At 49.0% G+C, this 23,575-nt stretch overlaps 1 protein-coding gene and 2 non-coding genes across 3 annotated transcripts; all 3 read left to right on the top strand.

Moving 5' to 3' along the window:
- The first annotated feature begins 6,868 nt into the window (after positions 1-6,868).
- On the top strand, positions 6,869-20,021 carry ABCF1 (ATP binding cassette subfamily F member 1). Its single transcript, NM_001206909.1, is given in 25 exon segments — positions 6,869-7,373; positions 11,020-11,066; positions 11,284-11,385; positions 11,547-11,673; positions 11,821-11,858; positions 11,944-12,054; positions 12,765-12,839; positions 12,918-13,034; positions 13,831-13,932; positions 14,166-14,288; positions 14,645-14,745; positions 14,846-14,931; positions 15,232-15,371; positions 15,457-15,605; positions 15,868-15,951; positions 16,097-16,221; positions 16,407-16,519; positions 16,642-16,813; positions 16,910-16,984; positions 17,098-17,168; positions 18,466-18,498; positions 18,581-18,749; positions 18,952-19,016; positions 19,104-19,176; positions 19,319-20,021. Coding segments are annotated over 25 exon segments (2,538 nt in total). The 5' UTR covers positions 6,869-7,300; the 3' UTR covers positions 19,486-20,021.
- Positions 15,362-15,463, top strand: MIR877 (microRNA mir-877). Its single transcript, NR_031221.1, has one exon. It is a non-coding gene; the product is annotated as a microRNA mir-877 (primary transcript).
- Positions 15,759-15,836, top strand: MIR2378 (microRNA mir-2378). Its single transcript, NR_031300.1, has one exon. It is a non-coding gene; the product is annotated as a microRNA mir-2378 (primary transcript).
- Positions 20,022-23,575: the final 3,554 nt, after the last annotated feature.

Below are 23,575 nucleotides of genomic sequence, written 5' to 3'. Positions count from 1 at the left end.
GCATTTTCTTTAATCCCTGTGTTGCAGCCATCTCGAAGTGCAGAGGAGGCTGGGAGTCAGTGTATGCTTCATTTAGAATGTTGACAGATGTTTCTCCTGGTCTGAAGAAACCAGCAGGGTCCCCTTACCCCGCAGAGATCAACCAGACCAGCTGCATTATATTCAAGGGCTAAGTTTTGTTGGAGAAAGGAATGGCCTATCCATGAGTCATTTTTAAACATTTTACCTGTGTTTATGGTTATATTTATAGAGTGGAGGTGACAAAGCAATCTTTGAGCAAATACTGGTAGAGTGCCTGTGGGCCAGGCAGCATACGAGACACTGTAAAGATAATGGAGAGCCAAAATCAATGAATTTAAAATCTACAAGAGGAGACACGTTCGTCAAGTCACAAATATGTGTAAAGTACCTGTCAAAAGTGAAGAAGCGAGACGTGGGGGAATACGTAATAACTGGAGTCTGGGGAGGTGACAGCTGAGACAAGCTCTGAGGACAAGCAGGAGGCGAGGTGGGAGAGCAGAATCCAGGCAGAGGTGTTGTTAAGAGGAGATGGGAAGAGTGGGAAGTCAGGGAGAAGGAAGAGGAGCTAGCACTCAGGGCCGTGCAGGATATAAGGATGTGGGTCATAAGACAAGCCTTTGGTTTTGGTTTTTTTTTAACTTTTTAAATATTTTTTTACAATATTGTATTGGTTTTGCCAAATATCGAAATGAATCCGCCACAAGTATACATGTGTTCCCCATCCTGAACCCTCCTCCCTCCTAAGACAAGCCTTTGAAGGGCCTGTGATACTTGCCTTTTTAGGCAGGTGAGTATCATAGATTGGTTTTACAAAAAGATGCCTTTGTATGGAGCTGACCAGCTTGGAAATGGCATTAGCAAGTTGAGTAGTCTGAGTTGTTGGTATGGACTTGGGTAGCAGAATGAAAGAAAAGTGGACATTTGGAAATAGGTCAAAATGAAAGTATTTTAGATTTCTGAGGGTTGTTGGCTTGCATAACCAAGTGCTGTTCGAAAAGAAAGTTAGTGGAAGAAACAGGTCAAAGGCCACCAACTTGCTTTTGGAATGGTTAAATCTGAGCTGCTTTTTAAGACATCCAAGGAGAGAGACAAAATAAGTAGTTGGATATACAGGTTTGGTACTCAGATTAAAACTGGAGACATTAATCTAAGTTATCTGCATTTGGGTAGTGGCTGAAGCTATGAGCATCGGTACATTCATTCACTTTGTAAATATTAAGCACCTGTGATGGCCCAGTGTATCAGTTTTAAGTTCAGTTGTAACAGAAACCAAAATTAGTCTTAAAGCAACATAGTTTATTTTTCTCACAAATCAAAAGACAGTGCAAAGCATGTATGACAGTCATGCCACCAGGCCCTCAGGTATTCATTCAGAACCCTTGCTCCCCCCACTTCTCAGCACCATGGTTCTTGGGGCCAAATCCTCCTATTCACAGTCTGAAATGAAGCTCTAGCTCACTTATCCATGTTCCAAGCCTCAGGATGGAGGAAAGGCAGAGGAAATTACCTCCAAGCTAACATTCAGCTCTCTAACTTCTATGTCATTGGCCATAAGTCGATATGTCCTGTGGCCTGTAATACTCAGCTCCAGCGAGGCTTGAAGAGTACTCTTTATCCAGGCAGCCAGGTACTAACCAGCAAACTCTTGGCCCTTCAGCAGGTGAAAACATTAGGGTAGGGCAAACATCCTCTGCCAGCCCCTCCCTGCTAGAATTAGGGCTAGAGATAGAGAATGGGACAGTAAAAGTGTCAGTGTCCACCAGCCAAGGACCAAACAGGAACCACCTCTAGTTAAACAGTTTAACTGCAGAGATCTTATAAAAGAATTAAAAATGACAGGATTAAGGTTTGTGTTAGGTGATTTGGGGGAAGATTCAAGGAAGAGGGGGATCTAGACTGAGCACTCCCAGGAAGTGGGGACAACTCTATGATTGCGTATCTTAATACCACTTTAATACTGTTGTCTCTCAGGGTATATGGGGCACTGGTTCCTGGACCCCTTTATGTGCCAACATCCAAGGATGCTCAAGTCTCTTGGCTAAAATGGTATAATATCTGCGTGAAACCTGCACACATCCTCTCCTATACTTTGTCATCTCTAGATGATTTATAATACCAAAAATAATGTAAATGTCATGTAGATGGCTATAAATTCAATGCAAATGCTATGTGAATAGTTGCAAATGTGCAGCAAATTTAGTTTTGTTTTTTGGAACTTTCTGGAGTTAATTTTCTCTTCTAATATTTTAATTCTAGGTTGCTTGAATCTGAATATGTGGAACCTGCAGATACAAAGTCTCCTGTTGAGGGAAGAGATGAAATATGGCTGAAGCTGTAATCAGCAAAAAAAAAAAAAAAGCAGCCACTCCTCATTTTAGCTGAGAGGTACTTGTTCAGAATTTATGGTTTCCACAGTAACCTTGTTTTTGTCTTCGATTAGACAAGATGATGGACTTTATCTTACTTCATCACAGTCACAGGTTGGCCTTGCCTGACTTGGGTGTTCTGTGAGTTTATGACCAGTGCGAGAGCACCATGGCCTAGATGTGAGGGCCAGACCAGCTCTTAGCAACACCAAGGCCTACATTCCAGGGTCAGGCCAGTTTCCAGTTGTCAGGCACTGTTCCTCAAAAGTAAACAAATGAGTAATTACAGGTTGTGGTTAACGATATAAAAGAATATAAATGGGGCACTATATAGAGAATCATGGTTGGGAGCCAGTGGTGGTTAGGATAGACCTTACTGAAGAATCTGTAGCTGAAATCATCTGGAGGAGAGTGTCAAATGGGAATAGGAGAGGGCCCAGGACTTAGCCTAGAGGACAGCGACATTCAACGGCCAAGAGAAGGACAAGAATGACCTGATGAGGAGGAATGGCCAGAGAGGCGGGGTGAGATCTTAGAATGTGTCATTGTCTGGTTGCTAGCCCTGCGCCAGGTACCATGCTAAGTTCCCAATATGTATTGTCTTATTTAAGCCTCATGTTCATCTAATGAATACTTAGTGCCTACTCTGAGCCAGGCACTGTTTTAGGAGCTTGGGATATATCAGTGAAAAAGGCAACATTTCTGCCCATATGGTGTTTATAGTCTGGTGAAGATGGTAGACAATAAATACGTATATAATTTTAAGAAATACTTTGAGGACAAAGTGAAAGGAGAGGTTGGAGAGTGACAGGTGGAAGAGAGGTCAATACTACAATAGGTAGTGGTTCTTAGAGGAGATAGTCTGTGAATAGAGGCAGAAATTAAGTGAGGAAGCAACCATATGAATATCCTGAGGAAGTGCATTCCAGGCAATAGGGAACAGCAAGGGCCAAGGCCCCGAGGCAATAGTGAGTTTGAGGGATTTGAAGTAGAAATAGCAGGCCAGTGGGTCTAGACTGGGAGATGAGACCAGGAAGTTCAGCAGGGGCTAAATGATACAGAGCTATGGCAAAGCGTTTGGATTGTGTGTGTGTGGAGGCGGGTGGGCTGTGCTGGCTCTTTGTTGTGGGCTTGGTAGCCTTTCAACATGTGGAATCTTAGTTCCCTGACCAAGGTTCAAACTGGAGTCCCCTGCATGAAAAGTGGATTCTTAACCACTGGATCATTCTGCATGTACATGCACCGACCCCGACCGCTCTGGAAGTCCCAGAGTGTTCTGGGAAAATGATTTATGTTTTAAAACTACCATTAACTGTAGGTTGGAAGGATAAACTAGAGAAGGAGAATGACAGCAGGAGAACAGGTAGGAGGCCACTTTGGTGGTCCAGAGGAAAGAGACGATGCAGAGGTGGAGAGAAGTAGGAAGATTTGGGATATGTTTTAAAGTCTCAGTTGATAGCATCTCTTTCTAGTTCACACCAGAAGTCTTGAGGTCATCCTTAGTTGTTTTTTTTTTTTTTGGTCACACCTGATGTCTAGTTCATTAACAAAGCCTGCTGGCTCTTTTTGTCAAATATATTCAGAAACCAGCCATTTTCACTACCTCCACTACTATCACCCTGGTTTGAATCTTCACCGCCTCCAAGAGGTCACTCTGCTTCTGCCATTTCTCCCATCTCATGCCCCTCCGTCAGTGTGAACCCAAAGTCATCCTTTTAAAATATAGGTCAAGTCAGGTCACTCCTCTGCTCAGAACCTTGTAATGATTTCCATTTTAGTCAAGAGTAGAAACCCAATGATCTAAAAACCCCTTTCCAGTTCACAGCCTGCTTTCCTTTTCCATGTGCCTCTCCAGCAAGCACACTGCTTCTACAAGGCACCACACTTAGCTGTTCCTTCTGCCAGAATGCTCTTCTGGAAGTCCTTGTGGCCAGAGCTCTCACTGTCTTCAAGAATTTGCTTGAATTTCACATCACTGAGGCCTCATGAAGTCTATTTAGTGCTGAAACCTGCCTTCCTGATACTTTTTACCTTGATGTATATTTTAACATAGCAGTAACTCCTCTGCTAGAAATGTAAGCAGAGACCTTCATTTTATTCAGTGATATCCCGAAGGCCTAAAAGAGTGCCTGGCACATACTGTGCACTCAGTATACTTTTGAATGAATGACGCCTGAGGCAGACATGGCTTGCTGATGAAGAGCGGGAATGGAGAGAAGATGACCTTTTCGTTTTGGCCTCAGTAACTAGATGGAAGATAGTGTGATTTCTTGACATGGGGAAACCTGGGAAAGATACAGCCTTGCAGAATAAACATAAGAGCTCAGGGACTTCCCTGGTGGTCCAGTGCTTAAGAATCCGCTGGACAATGTAGGAGTTTGCTCCCTAGTCCAGGAGGATCCCACATGCGACAGGGCAACTAAGCCCATGCACCACAACTACCGAGTCCCCACAACTACTGAGCCTGCACTTTAGAGCCTGTGAGCCATACTACAGAAGCCTGTGTGCCCCAGAGCCTGTGCTGCACAGCAAGAGAAGCCATTGCGATGAGAAACCTGTGCACGACCAGGAAGAGTAGCCCCAACTCGCCACAACTAGAGAAAGCCCTCACACAGCAACAAAGAGCCAGTGCAGCCAAAATAAATAAAATTATTTTTAAAAATTAAAAAAGTAAAAGCTCAGTTTTGTGCATATTAATTTGAGATAGCTATAAGAGATCTCTGGTGGGCTGCCATCTATGGGGTCGCACAGAGTCGGACACGACTGAAGCGACTTAGCAGCAGCAGCAGCAGCAGCATAAGAGATCTCAGAGAGGATGTCCAATAAACAGTTGGATTCATGAGTTTAGGGCAGAAATTTGAGCCAAAAAGAGAGATTTGAGGAGTTTCATCAGTTTTGGATGATATTTAAAGTTATGTGCATGTGTGTGTGCTTAGTCGCTCAGTTGTATCCAACTCTTTGTGACCCTTTGGACTGTAGCTTGCCAGGTGCTTCTGTCCATGGCATTTTTCAGGCATGAATACTGGAGAGGGTTGCCATTTTCCTCCTCAAGGGGATCTTCCCAACACAGGGATGTGTAATAAGTCTAGACAAAAGACAGTTGAGCCTGGAGGCACTGCAATATTTAGACTTCAGGAGGAGAAGCCAGGAAAAGAGAAAAGGGAGTAGCCAGGAAAGGAAATTTGGAAACAGTAGTGCCTCTGAAGAAAGCAAAAGGAGAAGGGAGTGGCCATCTGTATCAAGTGATGCTGAGAAGTGAGTAGGATAAAGACAGAGAACTGGCCCCAATCCATTGACCTTGGCAAGAGTGGTGACCTTGCCAGGGAATGGTGAGGACAAAAGCAAGACTGTAGCAGTTTAAGGAGAGAAGGGAGCTGGCAGAGCTATGGGAGCACTTTGGTCCCACACCTATTTAGTGGTAGAATTCGAAGTGCCCCAAATATTGATTTTGGTGGTGATTTAAGATCATGGCATACGGTCCCATCACTTCATGGCAAATAGATGGGGAAACAGTGGCTGACTTTATTTTTCTGGGCTCCAAAATCACTGCAGATGGTGATTGAAGCCATGAAATTAAAAGACGCTTACTCCTTGGAAGGAAAGTTATGACCAACCTAGACAGCACATTAAAAAGCAGAGACATTACTTTGGAAACAAAGGTCTGTCTAGTCAAGGCTATGGTTTTTCCAGTGGTCATGTATGGATGTGAGAGTTGGACTATAAAGAAAGCTGAGCACCGAAGAATTGATGCTTTTGAACTGTGGTGTTGGAGAAGACTCTTGGGAGTCCCTTGAATTGCAAGGAGATCCAACCAGTCCATCCTAAAGGAGATCAGTCCTGGGTGTTCATTGGAAGGACTGATGGTGAAACTGAAACTCCAATACTTTGGCCACCTGATGCAAAGAGCTGACTCATTGGAAAAGACCCTGATGCTGGGAAAGATTGAGGGCAGGAGGAGAAGGGGACGACAGAGGATGAGATGGTTGGATGGCATCACCTACTCGATGGACATGGGTTTGGGTGGACTCTGGGAGTTGGTGATGGACAGGGAGGCCTGGAGTGCTGCGGTTCATGGGTCGCTAAGAGTCGGACACACTGAGTGACTGAACTGAACTGAACATGTCAAAACTTATAGCATTCACTTTGCAGTTTATTGGTTATCTATTGTATTAATATATAAAGTTTACCTTAAGTCAGTTACACCTTGGAAAAGCTGTTACCAAAAAAAAAGTGAACCCAAGCCCCACTGCACTGTGATTCCTGTTTGTTAGGCTACAGTTCCTCGTTTACATCTCTACACTTCGGGATTTTGTGACATATCTCAACACTAGACCGACAAAGCCTCTTCCTGAGTTAGTGGACTTTGCTTTTATGCTCCTTACCAATCAGAAAGGACTGGTAACAAGGTAGCGTTCAGTTTTGTCTTGTGTTTTTTTTTTAAAGACTTCATGGAGAAGGAAATGGCAACCCACTCCGGTACTCTTGCCTGGAAAATTCCATGGACGGAGGAGCCTGGTAAGCTACAGTCCATGGAATCGCAAGAGTTGCACACGACTGAGCAACTTCACTTTTATTAAAAAAAAAAAAAAAGACTTCACTCTTTCATACTAGTTGGAAATGATTATGTTCTGTCACTTAGTCATGCGGCGTCGTAGAATCATTGGGGTTCCTCGACTGTCTTAAACCTGCTGTCGCGACCCGAGTGGGCGGGCACCAGCCACGCCCTGTCATAGCAGGCCACGCCCCAGCAGGTCTCAGGCACGCCCACTACTGGACGGCGCGGCGGGCACGTGGGCCGTCCAGGGGCGGAGTCGACAGCCCAGACCTAAAGAGCAAGTCTGGTTCCGGGCCCCACGCTACCGGAAGCGGAAATAGCACCCGGCGAAGCCAGAGTTACCATAACTGCCACCGCGATGCCGAAGGGGCCCAAGCAGCAGCCGCCGGAGCCCGAGTGGATCGGGGACGGAGAGACCACGAGCCCCACAGGTAAGGCTGGCAGGCAGAGGAGAAAGAAGGTAGAAAAGAGAAGAGAGAGAAATGTGCGCTGGGTCCTAGGAGAGGGTGGCGGGCGCGAGACTCACCGGGCCGTTCGGGGGGCTACTGCGCATGCGTGCAGTGGGGCCGGAAAGAGTTTGCCCTGGCAGGAGTGCTTTTGGGATGCCGGCGAAAAGAAAAGGTGTCTGGCTGTGAGGCACGAGCTTCAGTAACACCGCGCAAGAGACGGGGAAGAGCGTATGGGGGACTTCCCTTGGTGATCCATTGGTTAAGAATTGACCTGCCGATCCAGGAGGTGCGGGATCGCTGGTGAGGAAGCTAAGATTTCCACAAGCCTCCTGGCCAAAAAAGACAACACATAAAACAGAAGCATTATTGTAACAGATTCAATAATGACTTTAAAGAGGGTCCGCGTTAAAAAAAAAAAAAACTTAAAAGATTATTCCAAGAAGAGGATATGGTAGGAAGAAGAGATGGGGGAAATGAGAAAAGCCCTGTTTTCTTCTCTTTTGGATATCTCGGTCACACCGTATTCCACAACCGGCAGGAATATATAAGCTGTGCCTCGACCTATTCTTCCGTGCCAGCGCAACTCGCACTCACCTGGGGTCCCATCTGCTTCTCAAGAAAGGCTGATTCCTTCATGGAGTCGTGCCTAAGATAGCTTTCATAAGACACCTTTTTGACTCAAGTGGAGCAAGAAGGTAGATACTGGGTGTTGGAATGGAGGATTAAGTTTTACTTAAAAACAGCTAATGTTTGTTGAGCCACTTGTTTTTAATTATGCATTGTGCTTTGGAGAAGGGACAAAAAAATATGAAGACCTTCTCCCAGACTTGAAGGTACTTCAAGAGAGAGATAAGATGGATGGAAATAATTATAGTGGGTAAACAGTGACTAATTTTACAGAGCTGGAGATGTAGGGATGAAAAGACTTGCCTATGGAGAAGGGGCAAGTCTAGTGTAGGGGACAGAGCTTTAGTCAGGGAATGTGCTTGAGAATGCTGTGGGACTAGAGAAGACAGGGGCAACATATAGGCAGATAGGATGGGAGCGTCAGCAAAGCCTCCCAGGAATATGTGATAGCTGAGTTCATTCTCGAAGGATCATTATGAGTTAGCAAGGGGAAGAAGGTTCTAAGCAAGCAGAGGGTACAGTTAATGCAAAGATAGAGATGTAGTTGAGCCTGGCTGGTTCCCAGTATTGTACTGACTTACGTGATGGTATTGAAAAGAAGTGCAAGACAAGATACTGAAAGGCTTTATACAGTATTCCAAGGAATTTAATCCTAAAGATGTTAAGAAGGAAGACCCATTGAAGTGCATAGAAATGATTGGAGTCAGGGAGACCATTTAGGAGGCTCTGGTAAAGATCCCTGTGAGAAGTGATAAGAGAGGAAGTCAGGGCATTGACTAGAGCTGGGAACCAACTAAGGGGAGAAGAATTAAGGCTGACATCACTTGAATAATTCCGTGGGTACTAGGCTCTTCATTGAAAGCTGTAATGGGCTATGGGTTGGGAAGCAGGAAGAGGTAAGGTCAGCTATTGAATGCTAAACTGGAGATTTCTGAGATGGCAAGGAGTTTGTTCAGTGGCCATGGAGAGAGCGGTAGACTGGGAGTGAGGACACAGGTGTAGTTGAGCTGTTGGATCCGAGGAGTCCCCTAGAGAGTGTCTGGATTGAAGTGAAAAGAGGTCTAAGATGGGAACCCAAGAGAACGTCAACAATTAAAGGAAGACATTTAGGGAAGGAGGCTGAGGAGATGAGACTAAGAAAGGCGAGCAGCCAGAGAAACTAGAGGCAGACCATTAGGATCCCTGACGCTAAGTAACAACAGGAGAGAAGAATGAAAATGATGAGGGAATTAGCATGGAATGTTGCTGAGTAATCAAGCAAAATAAGGACTACAAAAAAACCCCCACAACAACAGCCCTTTTTGAATTGAACAACTAAGAGGATGGTGGCAGCTTTGACAAAAGTAGTGTTCATTAGAAAGTAAGTCAGATTGTGGTATATTCAAAAAGGAATGGAAGACGAGGAGGGGGGCTAGTGTGGACTGCACTTTTGAGACTCAGTGAAGACAAGAATAGAAACAGTAATTGGGTGGGGGGGAGTGTAAGTTTTCAGAAAGTGCCTCACTTGGCTTTGAAATGAAGAACTGCTTCAGTGGTGTCCTTACTAAAGGCAGGAGCCATTGTGGTGGGGTAAGATGTAGATGGTACAGAGTAGCTTTAGCCACACTTAGCCTTTTCCTGCTCCTGGGTGATAATACTTCTCACACTTGAACCAATGGTCAGGAGGCGTGGTTGTATTAGTCCGTGGAGAGAAATTAGTGTCTGAGTCACTTCTGAGTGTTGTCAGAGTGAGCTGATCGCATCATTCCGGCTTGTGTACTACAATGGGTCCTCCCTCTTAGTGGCTTTAGGATTAGAGTCCTCAGAATAGCATATATAGGAAGTCTTTCATTATTTCTCCACATCTTTTCAGTTCCATCACACTAGTCACCCCGTACAGGGATCAGATTTTGAAGTGTGTTCAGGGTGGAGGTCACTGATTAAGCAAAGACAGGCATAAAAGCATGCCTGGGAGTTACCAAGGAGCAGGGAAAAGCCAGTGTCCACAACATGAGTGTGGGTGAGGGAAAAAGGAGAAGAAATAGGATACGCCCTTCTCGTTTGTGAGGCCCTAAATTATAGGGCTTGACCTTCATTTTATCCACTTTTTGACACTGTAGATGCTCAGCATCTGAATAAATGATTGTTTTGGACTCGGTGGCATTCTGGTCTGAGAATACTTAATGTGGTAGATAGCAGAAGGCTTTGTTTTTGTTTGGGGATGGGGGAAATTAAGTGACTCCAGGAGTGCCTTTGGATAGAATCGAATAGCAGTAGGCGGTGGGATGGTTAGGGGTGAATGTGATGGTAGATAGGCCTAGGAGTAGAGAGAAATCACGAGGCTGTTGGCTGCCTCCCCGTCTTATGTTGGGAAGGAGTTAGACGTAACCCTCCATCTTCAGGGAAAAGGAAAGGAGATGGACAGAAAGGAGAGGCTGGGATTTGTCAGTGAACTTTTTTCAACTTCCCACTTTGCTCCCTGGGAACACGAGCTAAGCAGTGTCTCAGGTCACTCTGAGATGAAGGACCGATGCCCAGTTAAGCCTAACACAGCACAGTTTGTGCCGGAAGTGCAAGCAGAGCAGGTGCGGCAGAGACCCAGGTGTTTGTTGACTTAGCAGATGGCTTTGTTTTCATGGTCTGCAGGTTCTAAAAATGACATATAATACTTTGTCCTACTTTTCTCCCCCATGGATGACTGGAGTGGGGAAAGGTCTTTCTCTCTCAGTATATCCTGAGTTATTCATGGTACCACTAGCTCAGCTAATTTTGCCACTTAATAACATTGGCATCATCTCTGAAAACTGTCTTACTTCCCACCTCTGCCATCACCTTGTGGATTCTCCTTTGCTGCCTCCCACTAGACCAGCCACGATTGTCTGTCTCATGGGACAGTGTCCAGGGAGGGAGCTAGAAAAACAGTGACTAGGGAGGGTAGAGTCCACTGAGGATTGGCAGGTGAGATCAGGGTGGCTTTGGAATTTGCACATCATCATTTACAACATCTGCTTAACCCTTCTAGACAAAGTGGTGAAGAAAGGGAAGAAGGACAAGAAGACCAAAAAGACGGTGAGGCAGTGAGGGGTGAGGAGAGGGGACTGTGGTGTTTCCGAGCAGAAGGTGGCACTGTGAAGTCGGTGGGGGCAGGAGGGAGGGGAAGAGGTCTTGTCGGGAGAGGGAGCAAGGTGGGATGATGTGCATGGCAGGTCCCTGGGTACATGCGTGGTGGTGAAGGGCTTGATTGGTCTCTGAGCTGTGTTTACCTAGATCTTAACTCCTGTTGTAGTTCTTCGAGGAGCTGGCAGTAGAAGACAAACAGGCTGGGGAAGAAGAGAAAGTGCTCAAGGAGAAGGAGCAGCAACAGCAGCAGCAGCAGCAGCAGCAGCAGGTACGGATGTCAGCAGACCCACCACTCCCTGGAGGCATCTTCGGTCCGCCAGCCCCTCCACAGCCCACGCTAGTTCACTCAGCTGACGGGGAGCGCACTCTGGGGCAGAGATACAGCAGCGGCCCAGGCTTCATTCTCTCACCCTGTTTGGCTTTCAGCAGCAAAAAAAGAAGCGAGACACCCGAAAAGGGAGGCGGAAAAAGGATGTGGATGATGATGGAGAGGAGAAGGAGCTCATGGAACGTCTTAAGAAGCTGTCAGTACCAGCCAGCGATGAGGAGGACGAGGGTAAATGCACTGAGGGGAGATGGGTACCTGGAACCCTTGAGTCAGGAAGAGTCAAGGGTTCATTCCTTGATCTTGGAGTTGGAGTAGATTGAGGAGTGGACATGGCCATTCTCTTTCCCAGCTCACCTTCTCCCCTTGTCATTTCAGTACCTGCCCCAGTACCCCGAGGAGGGAAGAAAACCAAGGTAAGCCATCTGTCTCAGTGGTAGACAGAGACCCCAGGGGTGCAGCCTTGACCATCCTACTGACTTCTGCCCTTTCATTCTCCAGGGTGGTAATGTTTTTGCGGCCCTGATTCAGGATCAGAGTGAAGATGAGGAGGAAGAGGAGGAAAAACATCCTCCTAAGCCGGCCAAGCCAGAGAAGAATCGGATCAATAAGGTGATATGGCTCTGTCAAGTCCCTCCCACCCCATGTGGCACCTCTGGCTACAGTGTGGTGATTCCCTGGCTTCTTTTCATGCTTTCAACTAGCTTTTCTAGGCCAGGCCAGTCTTGCTTATACTGTCAGCTTATCCTGTCAAAGTCAGCTTTTTTAAAAGTATTATCACTCCGAAATTTACAGTGATTCTGTTGCTTTCAAACTCAAAATCTAAACCAAAGACTTTGAAGTCTTTGCCCTTCCACCAGGACCCCCCTGCAGGATTGCTTGGGACTTGCCTTGTGTACCAGTCAGCCTCATCACGTTTTAATCCGGCCTGACTGTGTGCTGGAGCCTTTATTTTTTACCACTAAGCCACCAGAGAAGCCTGAAGCTTTTATTCTTTATGCTTTCTCTTCTTCCTAGAACACCTTCTCCAAGCCCACGACCACTCTCTGCTTTCAACATTTGCCCTCTGCAGGAAGCCCTCCAGTGTTAGGGCCATCCCATCTGCGTGGCTCATTTGTCTAACTTGCAGTCCCTCAGCTTTGCCATTATTCTCTTCTCGTCTCTTCACTGTCTGTCTCCCGCTGGAGGCCAGGTTTTTTCTGGGTCTCATTTTCTCCCTGGCAGACTTAGGACAGTTAACTGCTACTCCTGGACTACCTAGAAATTCTTGTCAAGCTATAGTATAGCAGATTAATTTGTGTGTCTGTGTGTGTCTTTTCCAGGCTGTATCTCAGGAACAACAGCCAGGGTTGAAGGGCAAAAAGACAAAGGAGGAGAAGTCAAAGGGGAAGGCCAAGGTGAGGGAACACTGGTGGGAGGTGGGCTGGTCTCAAGAATCAGAGCATTACATCTGACCTGCTGGATTTTCCCTGTAGCCTCAAAATAAATTTGCTGCTCTGGAGAGTGAAGAGGAGGAGGAGGATGAAGAGGAAGTAACAAAAGAAAAGGAACCGCCCAAGCAAGGGAAGGAGAAGGCCAAGAAGGCAGAGCAGGTGTGTGTTTCGGTGCTGGGGGGAGGTGGGCTGAGGGGCTCAGGCTTGGTGGCCCTTGGGCCAGGGGCAGGACGTGAGCTGTGACCTGGGGCGCTCTTACTCCCCAGAGCAGAGGTTGGCAAACTTCTGTAAAGGACTTCCTAGTAAACACTTTGGACTTACCACATACAATCTCTGATACATATTTTTCTTTTCTGTTTTTGGAAAGACTCTTCAAAAATGTAAAAGCCATTCTTAGTTCAAGTGCCCTAATTTGCACCTCTTGATCCAGAAGAGGAAGGGACACAGCTGGCACCCTCAGCCCAGGTTCTGGCTCTGCCACTCCCTGTGTGATCTTGAGTACGTCTTGCCACCTCTTCAGGCCTCACTCTTCTCATCTGTGTCGAGTGACCTCTGAGCTCCCCTGTACCGCCAGCACCTGCTAGTTCTCATTCTGTTGGCTCTGCACAGGGCTTCTGGACCTCTGCTTTGCATGTTTACCTGCAGAGAAACTCGTCTGATACATGAGGAAGAGAACCTGTTCCTTTTGTTTTGCCTTCAGTTACAGTGTATTGACAGTTACATAGGTGCAGGTACATACACACCTTTACACTTCAGGTATACATACGTAGGTACCTTCCTGGTGGCACAGATGGATACAGGGCTACAAGGAAACCAGAGTGGGTATGAGAATGTGAGCACCGCCAAGGTATTTCAGGATTCTGGGAGAGAGACAGAGCTGACCGTGGAGCTGGCAGTGGATGACGTGAAGTTCTCAAAGGGCTCCCTTGTTTTTACCATCGCCTGGTTCTCACAGGGCTCAGAGGAAGGAGAAGAGGAGGAGGAAGAAGGGGAGTCCAAAGCTGATGACCCCTATGCTCACCTTAGCAAGAAGGAGAAGAAGAAACTCAAGAAACAAGTAAGACCTTGGGTTCTTAGCAGTCAAAGGCGGGAGAAGTTTTTGTTTTAATGTTTCAAGTAGGGGACATGTGAAGGGAGAGCTTTGGGTGCTGGGTTGAATGCAACAGCTGGAGTAAGGAAACAGTTGTTCTGTGAGCACAGTGTCATGGTGTCTGGTGACATGGGTCTGTGTTGTGGCAACGGGAAAGTGGCAGGCAGTGGCCTCAAATGTGATCTTTCCTTCCTTCTCAGATGGAGTATGAGCGCCAGGTGGCTTCGTTAAAAGCAGCCAATGCTGCTGAAAATGACTTCTCTGTGTCACAAGCAGAGGTGTCTTCCCGCCAGGCCATGCTAGAAAATGCCTCTGACATCAAGGTAAGGTGCGAAAGGGCCCCTCCTACCAGCTCAGCCAGAGACCTGCCACTTCTCCCCTTCCCTTGAGAGGCCACGGTGACTGAGGAAGTGGGTAGGAGGAGGAGGTCCACTGGGAAGAAAGCTGGGAGGTATTCTCCACATCTTGAATTCTCCCAGCCTGTGCAAGAAGTTAGAAGAACCAGCATAGGAGTCCAGCTTTGGAGGGAAGCAGGTTGGGACAGGCTGGTCACGCTTAGGGTGTGGACTCTGATTAGAGGCAGTGAATGGGGAGGGGGCTTCCCTGCAGAGAAAAAGGTGCAGCTGCTAGACGTACGGAAGGGAGTTCTCTTGTACTCACTCTTTGCTGACCATCGCAGCTGGAGAAGTTCAGCATCTCGGCCCACGGCAAGGAGCTGTTCGTCAATGCAGACCTGTACATCGTCGCCGGCCGCCGCTACGGGCTGGTGGGACCCAATGGGTGAGGAGAGGAGGGGCTGGAGCTGTGAGAGAGGAGGGGCCAGAGGGAGAAGAGACTTGTTCTGGGAGGCGGCCTGGTCCTCAAAGCTCTCATTCCCCAGCAAGGGCAAGACCACTCTCCTCAAGCACATCGCCAACCGAGCCCTGAGCATCCCTCCCAACATCGACGTGCTGCTGTGCGAGCAGGGTGAGGCTGCTAGTGGCAGAGGAGCTGGTGGCGAGGGGGAAACTCAGGGGCTTGCGAGGGGCTGCCACTGGGGTATGTGAGCCAGCCAAGAACAGAAGAGCCCGTGGTTGTGAAGTTGGAGGGGTTATGTTGGGAGACTGGGGACTGGGAAACGGGTGCCACAGAAGTGGGGGGTGCGGTGAGAGGCTGGAACAAGTGCCGAGAGCTGGGCAGGGTCAGGCAGTCCAGAAACGGAGCTGCAGGGAAGAGGGGGTGGGAGCCTTGCCCCTGGGTGCACCCTGACTGCTCCCCGGCCCCCAGAGGTGGTAGCTGACGAGACGCCAGCCGTGCAGGCTGTCCTTCGAGCGGACACCAAGCGCTTGAAGCTGCTGGAAGAGGAGCGGCGGCTTCAGGGACAGCTGGAGCAGGGCGACGACACGGCTGCTGAGAGGCTCGAGAAGGTAGAGGAGATGGCGCAGGGGACACGGGCTAAGACTGGGGGCTCCCGGGACCCCCCAACATGTGTCCTCTTCTCCCTCCTCCCAGGTGTACGAGGAATTGCGGGCCACCGGGGCGGCAGCTGCAGAGGCCAAAGCCCGCCGGATCCTGGCTGGCCTGGGCTTTGACCCTGAGATGCAAAATCGACCCACACAGAAGTTCTCGGGGGGCTGGCGCATGCGTGTCTCCTTGGCCAGGTGGGCTCCCACCCCCTGCCCTCCCGGCCTCTGCCCACACTTCCGTTCTTGCTGTCTTCTTCCTCCCGTACTGTCTGACTTGTCAGATTCGGGGGGCTTCTCTCCCTGTCTTGGGGTGTGTTCTCATCTGTCTCAGGAACTCTTAGGAGAGATTGGGAAGGAGTGTTCATGGTCTCAGGCTCCACTTAGCAGAGGCTTCTGTGGGTTGTCTGAGCAAGGGTCTTCCTCCCACTGACCCTGCCTTCTGCCGCCCACCCTCTAGGGCACTGTTCATGGAGCCCACGCTGCTGATGTTGGACGAGCCCACCAACCACCTGGACCTCAACGCTGTCATCTGGCTCAACAAGTGAGTGGCTCTGGATTATAGGTTTGTATCGCTGGTCTCCACTCTGCCCCTGACAGCTCTCACCCCAGCCTTTCTCTTTCACTTCCTGCCCCTGTCTGCACTCTAACCTGGAGATTGTGACATTTCCACACTCTTTAAAACCCAGCTACCTCCAGGGCTGGCGGAAGACGCTGCTTATCGTCTCCCACGACCAGGGCTTCCTGGATGACGTGTGTACTGACATCATCCATCTTGACGCCCAGCGGCTTCACTACTACAGGGGCAATTACAGTACGTGGGACGTTCGAGGGCGAGGAAAGGGATAGTTCCTGGAGAAGGGCCTGGGAGGGAGGGACACAGGGATGCGGTGATAATTCTGAGTATTTCAGAATTCTGGACATGACCCCTGCCCCCCCCTTCCCCATCCTGCTGGGGACAGGGACAAGCATTGATGACCCCCCGTCCCCTTGCCCCAGTGACCTTCAAGAAGATGTACCAGCAAAAGCAGAAGGAACTGCTGAAGCAATATGAGAAGCAGGAGAAAAAGCTGAAGGAGCTAAAGGCGGGTGGCAAGTCCACTAAGCAGGCGGTGAGCGCTGGCTCTTCCTGGGCAGGGATCTTCTCAGGAAAAGGAGGGGGGCTCGGACCCTGCCTGCCATTCAAGGCCTCCCGTCCAAGGCTTGGATGTCTCCCTTTTCCCGTCCTGCTCAGGAGAAGCAAACCAAGGAAGCCTTGACTCGAAAGCAGCAGAAGTGCCGGCGGAAAAACCAGGATGAGGAGTCGCAGGAGGCCCCCGAGCTGCTGAAGCGCCCCAAGGAGTACACCGTGCGCTTCACGTTCCCCGACCCGCCGCCGCTCAGCCCTCCGGTGCTGGGCCTGCACGGTGAGCGGCCTCAGTCCTGCCTCACCGCCCCGCCAGGGCTCTCGGGTGCCCTCGGGGGACTCTGAAGAGAAAGTGCTGCTTTTCTTGCCTTCTCAGGTGTGACCTTTGGCTATGAGGGGCAGAAACCACTCTTTAAGAATCTGGATTTTGGCATTGACATGGACTCAAGGAGTGAGTTGCGGGGAGGCTCGGTGCAGGGTTTGGGGTGGGACTCGGGCTGTGGAGCAGGAGCCCCGGGGAGTTTCTGGGGACCTCCCCTCTGACCTCTGTTTTCCCTCTGGCAGTCTGCATCGTGGGCCCTAACGGCGTGGGGAAGAGCACCCTGCTGCTGCTGCTGACAGGCAAGCTGACGCCGGTGAGTCCAGGAGTCAGGGAGGGGCGTGGTGACGGGCGAGCAGAGGCATGAGCACACGGCTATCCCTGGAGGCTCCAATGGGGGAGCCCTCTCTTCTATGGAGAGTTAAATACAGAACTTGTCATGGATGGTTCTTTTCCTTAAGAGGTGCTATAGAGGAGGACAGTTTAGATCAGTCAGGGAGACAGACCTGGAGAAGTGGGCCCAGATGAAGGGCATGCCTCCCCCATCCCGCTTGTGTGTTCTGGTTATATAATCGTTAGAAATTGTGTGAACCAGGGAATTCCTGGCAGTCCAGTAGTTAGGACTCAGGGCTTTTACTGGCATGAGCCCGGGTTAGATCCCTGATCAGGGAACTAAGCAAGGGACAGATGAAAAACAAATTGCATAAGCCGCAGAAAAATCTAGAGATAACCCGTATTAATTTTAATGGATCGTTTTCCTTTTTTTTCCTTACAAGCATATATGTAATTATTTTTCTTAACAAAAGTGGGTTATCCTGTGAATTGTTTTGTAGCTACCTTTTTTCAGATAATGTATTTTAAGCATTTTTTTGTGCCTGTAATCTTACATGCATTTTTCTCATGGATCTGTTATAATTTGTTTCACATCTGTCGTTTAGAACATTTCTGGTTTTTCACTGAAGGACAGTACTATAGTAAAGAGTCTTACTATACTTGTTCATGAATTTAGTTTTTCCTTAAGGTAAATTCCCTAGAATTGCTTTGGGGACTTTTGCGGTATATGTAGTGCTGCTGCTGCTAAGTCGCTTCAGTCGTGTCCAGCTCTGTGCAACCCCATTGACAGCAGCCCACCAGGCTTCCCCGCCCCTGGGATTCTCCAGGCAAGAACACTGGAGTGGGTTGCCATTTCCTTCTCCAATATGTAGTGCTAGGTGGTTGTAACCATCTGTCTGCCCTCCAGGCAAGTGTGGAGAAGGCACATTGCCTCACACCCACAGAGTAGATCTTTAGAAAGGTGTCCTAGATCCTCGCACAAACTCATTGCCATCTGAGGTGGAACCCTGAAAAATTCTGGCTGGAAGGCGGGGACAGGGTTTTTCTGCTCGTGGTCAGCCTGCTCCTGGTTCTGAATCTCCACTTACCTCCTCGCTTTTCCTCTTGCCTCTGATTTCCTGGCCTGCCGTGGTCCTGTCAGGGACACACCTGTATTATCTTGCTTGGCCTGGCTCATTCCCGGCCCCGTTCTGGTGTTCATTTCCCTTCAGAGTTGGGAGGTGGAGCTGTGGCTCCTCTCCACCCCGCTTACTCCGCCCCACCTTGCTTTTTCCTTGCAGACTCGGGGTGAAATGAGGAAGAACCACCGGCTGGTAAGTGGCTTTGGGAATCAGGTAGTCAGAGGCCCAGAGGAAGTCTGACTTTCATTGACCACCCTCCTCTCCTCTCGGGCAGAAAATTGGCTTCTTCAACCAGCAGTATGCAGAGCAGCTGCGCATGGAGGAGACGCCCACCGAGTACCTGCAGCGGGGCTTCAACCTGCCCTACCAGGATGCGCGAAAGTGTCTGGGCCGCTTCGGCCTGGAGAGCCACGCCCACACCATCCAGATCTGCAAGCTCTCTGGTACTGGGGCCCGAGCAGGCGTCCCCCTCCTCAAAATTCCCTCCCGCACACTGTCCCTCGAGGTGGGAGGGAAGAGGAACCGGGACTCAGGGGACCTCAGCATGCGCGCATGCACTTGTATGCACACGCAGGCGTTCAGGGCTCACCTGCAGACATGTCAGGTGGTGGAAGGTGCAGTGGTTCTCCTTCCCCTTTGCTCCAGGTGGACAGAAAGCCCGAGTTGTGTTTGCAGAGCTGGCCTGTCGGGAGCCCGATGTCCTCATCTTGGTGAGTGAATGGGGCTGCGGGGCGGGGCTGACACCAGGAAAGGTAGGGGTCGTTAACACTTGGTTTCGGTATGCCTCCTCCCCATAGGACGAGCCCACCAATAACCTGGACATCGAGTCTATCGACGCTCTAGGGGAGGCCATCAACGAATACAAGGGTGGTGAGTCAGCTCGGGCCTGCCCTCCTCCTGCCCCGCTTGGGGATGGGACTGTAGGTGTCCTGGGGCTGGGCACCCTCCTCGCAGGTTTTGATTCCCCTCTTCCTTTCTGCCTGTCCTCCATTCTCGCTGTCTTGCCTCGAAGCTGTGATCGTCGTCAGCCACGATGCCCGACTCATCACAGAAACCAACTGCCAGCTGTGGGTGGTGGAGGAGCAGAGTGTTAGCCAGATTGACGGTGACTTCGAAGACTACAAGCGGGAGGTGTTGGAGGCCCTGGGAGAAGTCATGGTCAGCCGGCCCCGAGAGTGAGCTTTCCTTCCTGGACATCCCCTGTCTCCTCTCCACTCGGAAGCTTGCTCTGGTCTGCAGCCGGAGTGGCAGCTGCTCGGGCGTGTGAAAGTGGAGTGTGGTCTTGATGTGACCAGGATATTTGATTGCTTCTTTTTCTCTGAATGACTCGTCCGTTCTGCTTCTCTTGAGATAACTGAGTGGTCCTTGTCCTTGAAGTCCCTCTGTACAGGCAGAGGTGACATTTGTCATCATGGGGTTCCATCCAGCCAGCTCACGCAGCCAGTTGTCTGAGCCTCTGTCCTCACCGGGAAGCCTGCCTCTGGGCCGCCCCAAGCTTCGGGTGCAGCTGCCGTGTGGTCTGAGTGGTGCTGCACTCCTCCGGTGGATTCAGTGCTGACCTAACGGATACCAACAGCTGCTGCTGCTCCTGCCACCCAGGATCTGGTGCCTGCAGTATCTGGTCTGATGGGGGACTTGGGGACAGGAAAGGAATGCTGCTGAACTTGAATCACCCTTTACAAGGGGAAGAAATAAAGGAAAGGAGTTGCCGCCGCCTTGTTGCTGTTTGGAGATTCGTGAGAGCTGGAACTCTTGTGAATCTTGATTTGCTGTGTCCGCTTTTCTAGCAGTGGGTGGCAGCCTGTCTTCCCCACTGGTGCAGGCGGGTGTCACTTGCAGTCTTACCTCACTTTAGGTAGTGCTCGCTGTTTGAGGAGCCTCTCCCTTCCCCCAGCCCTTCAAATGAGTGCTAGGGAAAGGGAGTCCTCCCTTCTAGCTAGGACTAGGACACTCGGGTTTCTCACTATCCAAGCTCCACCCTGGGGTCAGGGACCAGAGTGTCTGTCCCCACAGACACTGTGTAGCACTGTGGGGTATACGGGAAGGGCGCAGACGTGGTCTGCCTTCGTGCATAATCTAGACAGAGAAGACTTAGAAGATGTGAGTGTACAGCGTTGATACAGGTAATTGCCAAATGTGCAGAGTTGTAGATTCTAAGTGGCCTTGAGCTCATAGATGAGAAAGGTTACTCAGAACTTGGTTTTGTGGCAGGATCACTTGAGGGAGGACCTTGAGAAATAGTAAGGCTTTTAACCATGAGCAGGGAGCCATTTTTGAAATGTAGGAAAAAGAGCGGATCTAAGGAAGAAAGAACTGTTTTGGGAGTTAATGAAGAACATGGCTCGTGTGGCCACTTTTTTTATTAGTGTTAGATTGGAGAGATGGGTTTGGAAAGTAAAACCCAAGTGGTTGGTTGGTGATCATTTCAGTGAGTGATGGGTGAGGTGGACTATATAGACTTACAGCACAGGCCCCAGAAACTTCCTAGTGCGGATGAGGTAATACATCCTGAATTAGGATGTGAGAGGGGTGGAAAGGACGGACAGATGGATAGAGCCAGGTGTGTAAATTGCAGAGAAAACAGGTGCATCCAATTCTCAGGGGAACGTGAAGAACCATCTCAGGGCTTCCTGAGGTGGGATGTCTTAACTTTGGGAAGTTACATTCTGGCCGGAAATACTACTGGACTGCAGTTACAAGGTTTATACTGAAAGTTAAGATTTGGTATGAAGATAGTCACAGAGCTAGTACCATCAGGTATGTGTCCAGCCAGATTAGAAAGGATCTTGGAATTCGAGGGAAAAAAAATCAAGGTCTTATGCCAAGTAAGATGTTACATGTTAAAGTAGTCTCCATAGTAAGGTCCTTTGTAAAACAATGAGAACAGACTTCAAGTCCATGACTAACGGAGTGACCTTGAACTTAGCTTCTTCGTACCTGTTTCCTCATTTGTGACATGAAGGTGATAAAAAGTACATACCTCACAAGGTTATTAAGATTTTAGATAAGTATTTATAAAGTGTTTTTTTTTTTTAGTTACATGTATTTCATGCACAACTTAACACTTTGCACTTCAGTTGTTCAGTAGTATAGATGAGATGATATATAAAACAGAGGAATGTTATAAGATGAACACCAGAATTTTGCATTTCAAGTATTTGATGCTAATTTCACTACAAATACTTCAGATACTGAAAGTAACTTCCATCCACAGGCAGAAGTTTTGTTTCCTCAATATATGTACTGTTGTAATGCACCTAAATCTGGACAAAAGAATGCGCTTCTCCAGAAAGGGGAGCCTAATACAGTACAGTGTATGGCTAACCCAAAGCCTGAAAAATGAAATTTCATTAACAAAATTAAATGTTTGTATTCATGGCAGTCTTTGTCACCTACAAATCAGGCACCAATGTGGTTCATAATGAGCACTTTGGAATGGTTCAAAAAATTCCTGATTATTCTGCACACCTTCCCAATGAGGAAACAGAGACCCTGAGCTGCCCCTGGCCACCCAGCCTGGAGGAGACTGTTCCTGCGACGGCAGCCCTTGTTTTCTGACCCCAGCACCCTGGGCATTCTCCCTGGGCTGTAGGATGTGGACAGATCCTCACTATTTCTCAAGGTCCTCCCTTACGTGATCCTGCCAAATCATCAGATTCTAGGTAATCTTTCTCTCTTCTGAGCTCAAGGCAACTTAGAATCTACAACGCCACACGTTTGGCAGTGTGGACAAGGTGACCGAAGGATGAGTCCTCAGGGGGCACAAGAGCCAGGACAGGTGTTTTAGGGAAGACTGTCACGTCAGCAATACAGTGGGAAAGGGGAACGCCAGGGAGGAGCACCATGGCCATGAGCGCCGTGGCCGTGCAGAACTCAGAGGAGGCCTGGGTACGTGAGAAGTGGCCCTTGTGAGGCCAGTGCTGATGCAGCAGCTCAGATGCTTGAACTAGCTGCTCTAGGACCATGGTTCTCAACGTGTCCTAGACCAGCAGCAGCAGCAGCACCCAGAGTTTGCTAGAAATGCAAAGATAGGGTTGACACAGAGGTCAGAAGTTACAAGGTTATTTGGGGGGTGGGGGTGGAAACGGAATAAGAAGGAAGAAGAGGTCAGTTGGAACAGGAGAGCTGTGCCTGCAAGGCTTGGTGAAGAAGCAGAAATGGGCACAGTAGCGCCTTTGGAGTTTGTCACAGGAAATGGTGTTAGAGTGGAAGGTAGGGTCGCCTTTAGTGTGAGTGATAAGGGAAGACTTCTCAGGAAGTAACACTAAAGACAAGCCTGTAGGTGGACAAGGAACCAACTAGATGGATAAGAAAGAGCCTTCATGGAAGGGACCAGAATGTGCAATGGCTCAGAAGCTGGAAAGAGCTGGTCCTGGAAGATGGCTTGAGCTTAGAGCTTGAGCAGCAGCTAGGACACATGAGGCCTTACACACCTTGATAGGGAGTTAGGATATGGTTCTAGGAGCATTAGAAGGCCATCGGAGTGTATGCAGGAGTGTGAATTTTCACAAAATTGTTCTGGCTGCTGGGTAGAGTGGTGGGTGGGGGGTGATAGGGAGAGGAGATGCCAGGAGTGCTGTTAGATATTCCTTTGGGCAGGAGAAGATACCCTCCCTCTTCTAAGAAAGGAAGGGAGATAACGTGAATGCAGATATTTTCAGGTGAAGAGAAGAAGCGGTGCTCACTTGGCATGGGGCTGACTTTCTCAGAGGATTTGGTGCCAGAGAGTCAGTAGGAGTTAGGAAGTTTGCCAGCCAGCTGTGAATGTTGAATCAGTGCTAGTAATTTGTACTAGGCCAAGATGGTAGGATTTCATGATTTTTCAACATTAGGTGTACTGCCTGGGAGCAGGAATGGGAGGAAGAATAATGGTGATTCAGAATTGGAGATGGAACCAGTGTGCTTAGGGAAGGGTTGACAGAGGAGTCAAAAGTTAAAAGGTAATTTTGGGGCTGGGGGTGGAAATGGAATAAGAGGAGGAACAGACCACCTGAAACAAGGAGAGATGTGTCTGCAGGGCTTCACTTCAGTCGTGCAGTCGTGTCCGACTGCGACCCCATGAACTGCAGCACGCCAGGCCTCCCTGTCCATCACCAACTCCCGGAGTTCACTCAAACTCACGTCCATCGAGTCGGTGATGCCATCCAAGCATCTTATCCTCTGTCGTCCCCTTCTCCTGCCCTCAATCTTTCCCAGCATCAGGGTCTTTTCAAATGAGTCAGCAAGGCTCAGAGAAACAGAAATGGGTACATGGGTACAGTGACATGGA

Source organism: Bos taurus, chromosome 23 (assembly GCF_002263795.3).
Source record: "Bos taurus isolate L1 Dominette 01449 registration number 42190680 breed Hereford chromosome 23, ARS-UCD2.0, whole genome shotgun sequence".
Classification (NCBI taxonomy): Eukaryota; Metazoa; Chordata; class Mammalia; order Artiodactyla; family Bovidae; genus Bos; species Bos taurus.
The sequence above is the reverse complement of the archived record's forward strand: the minus strand, read 5'-3'. Positions and strand labels throughout refer to the sequence as shown.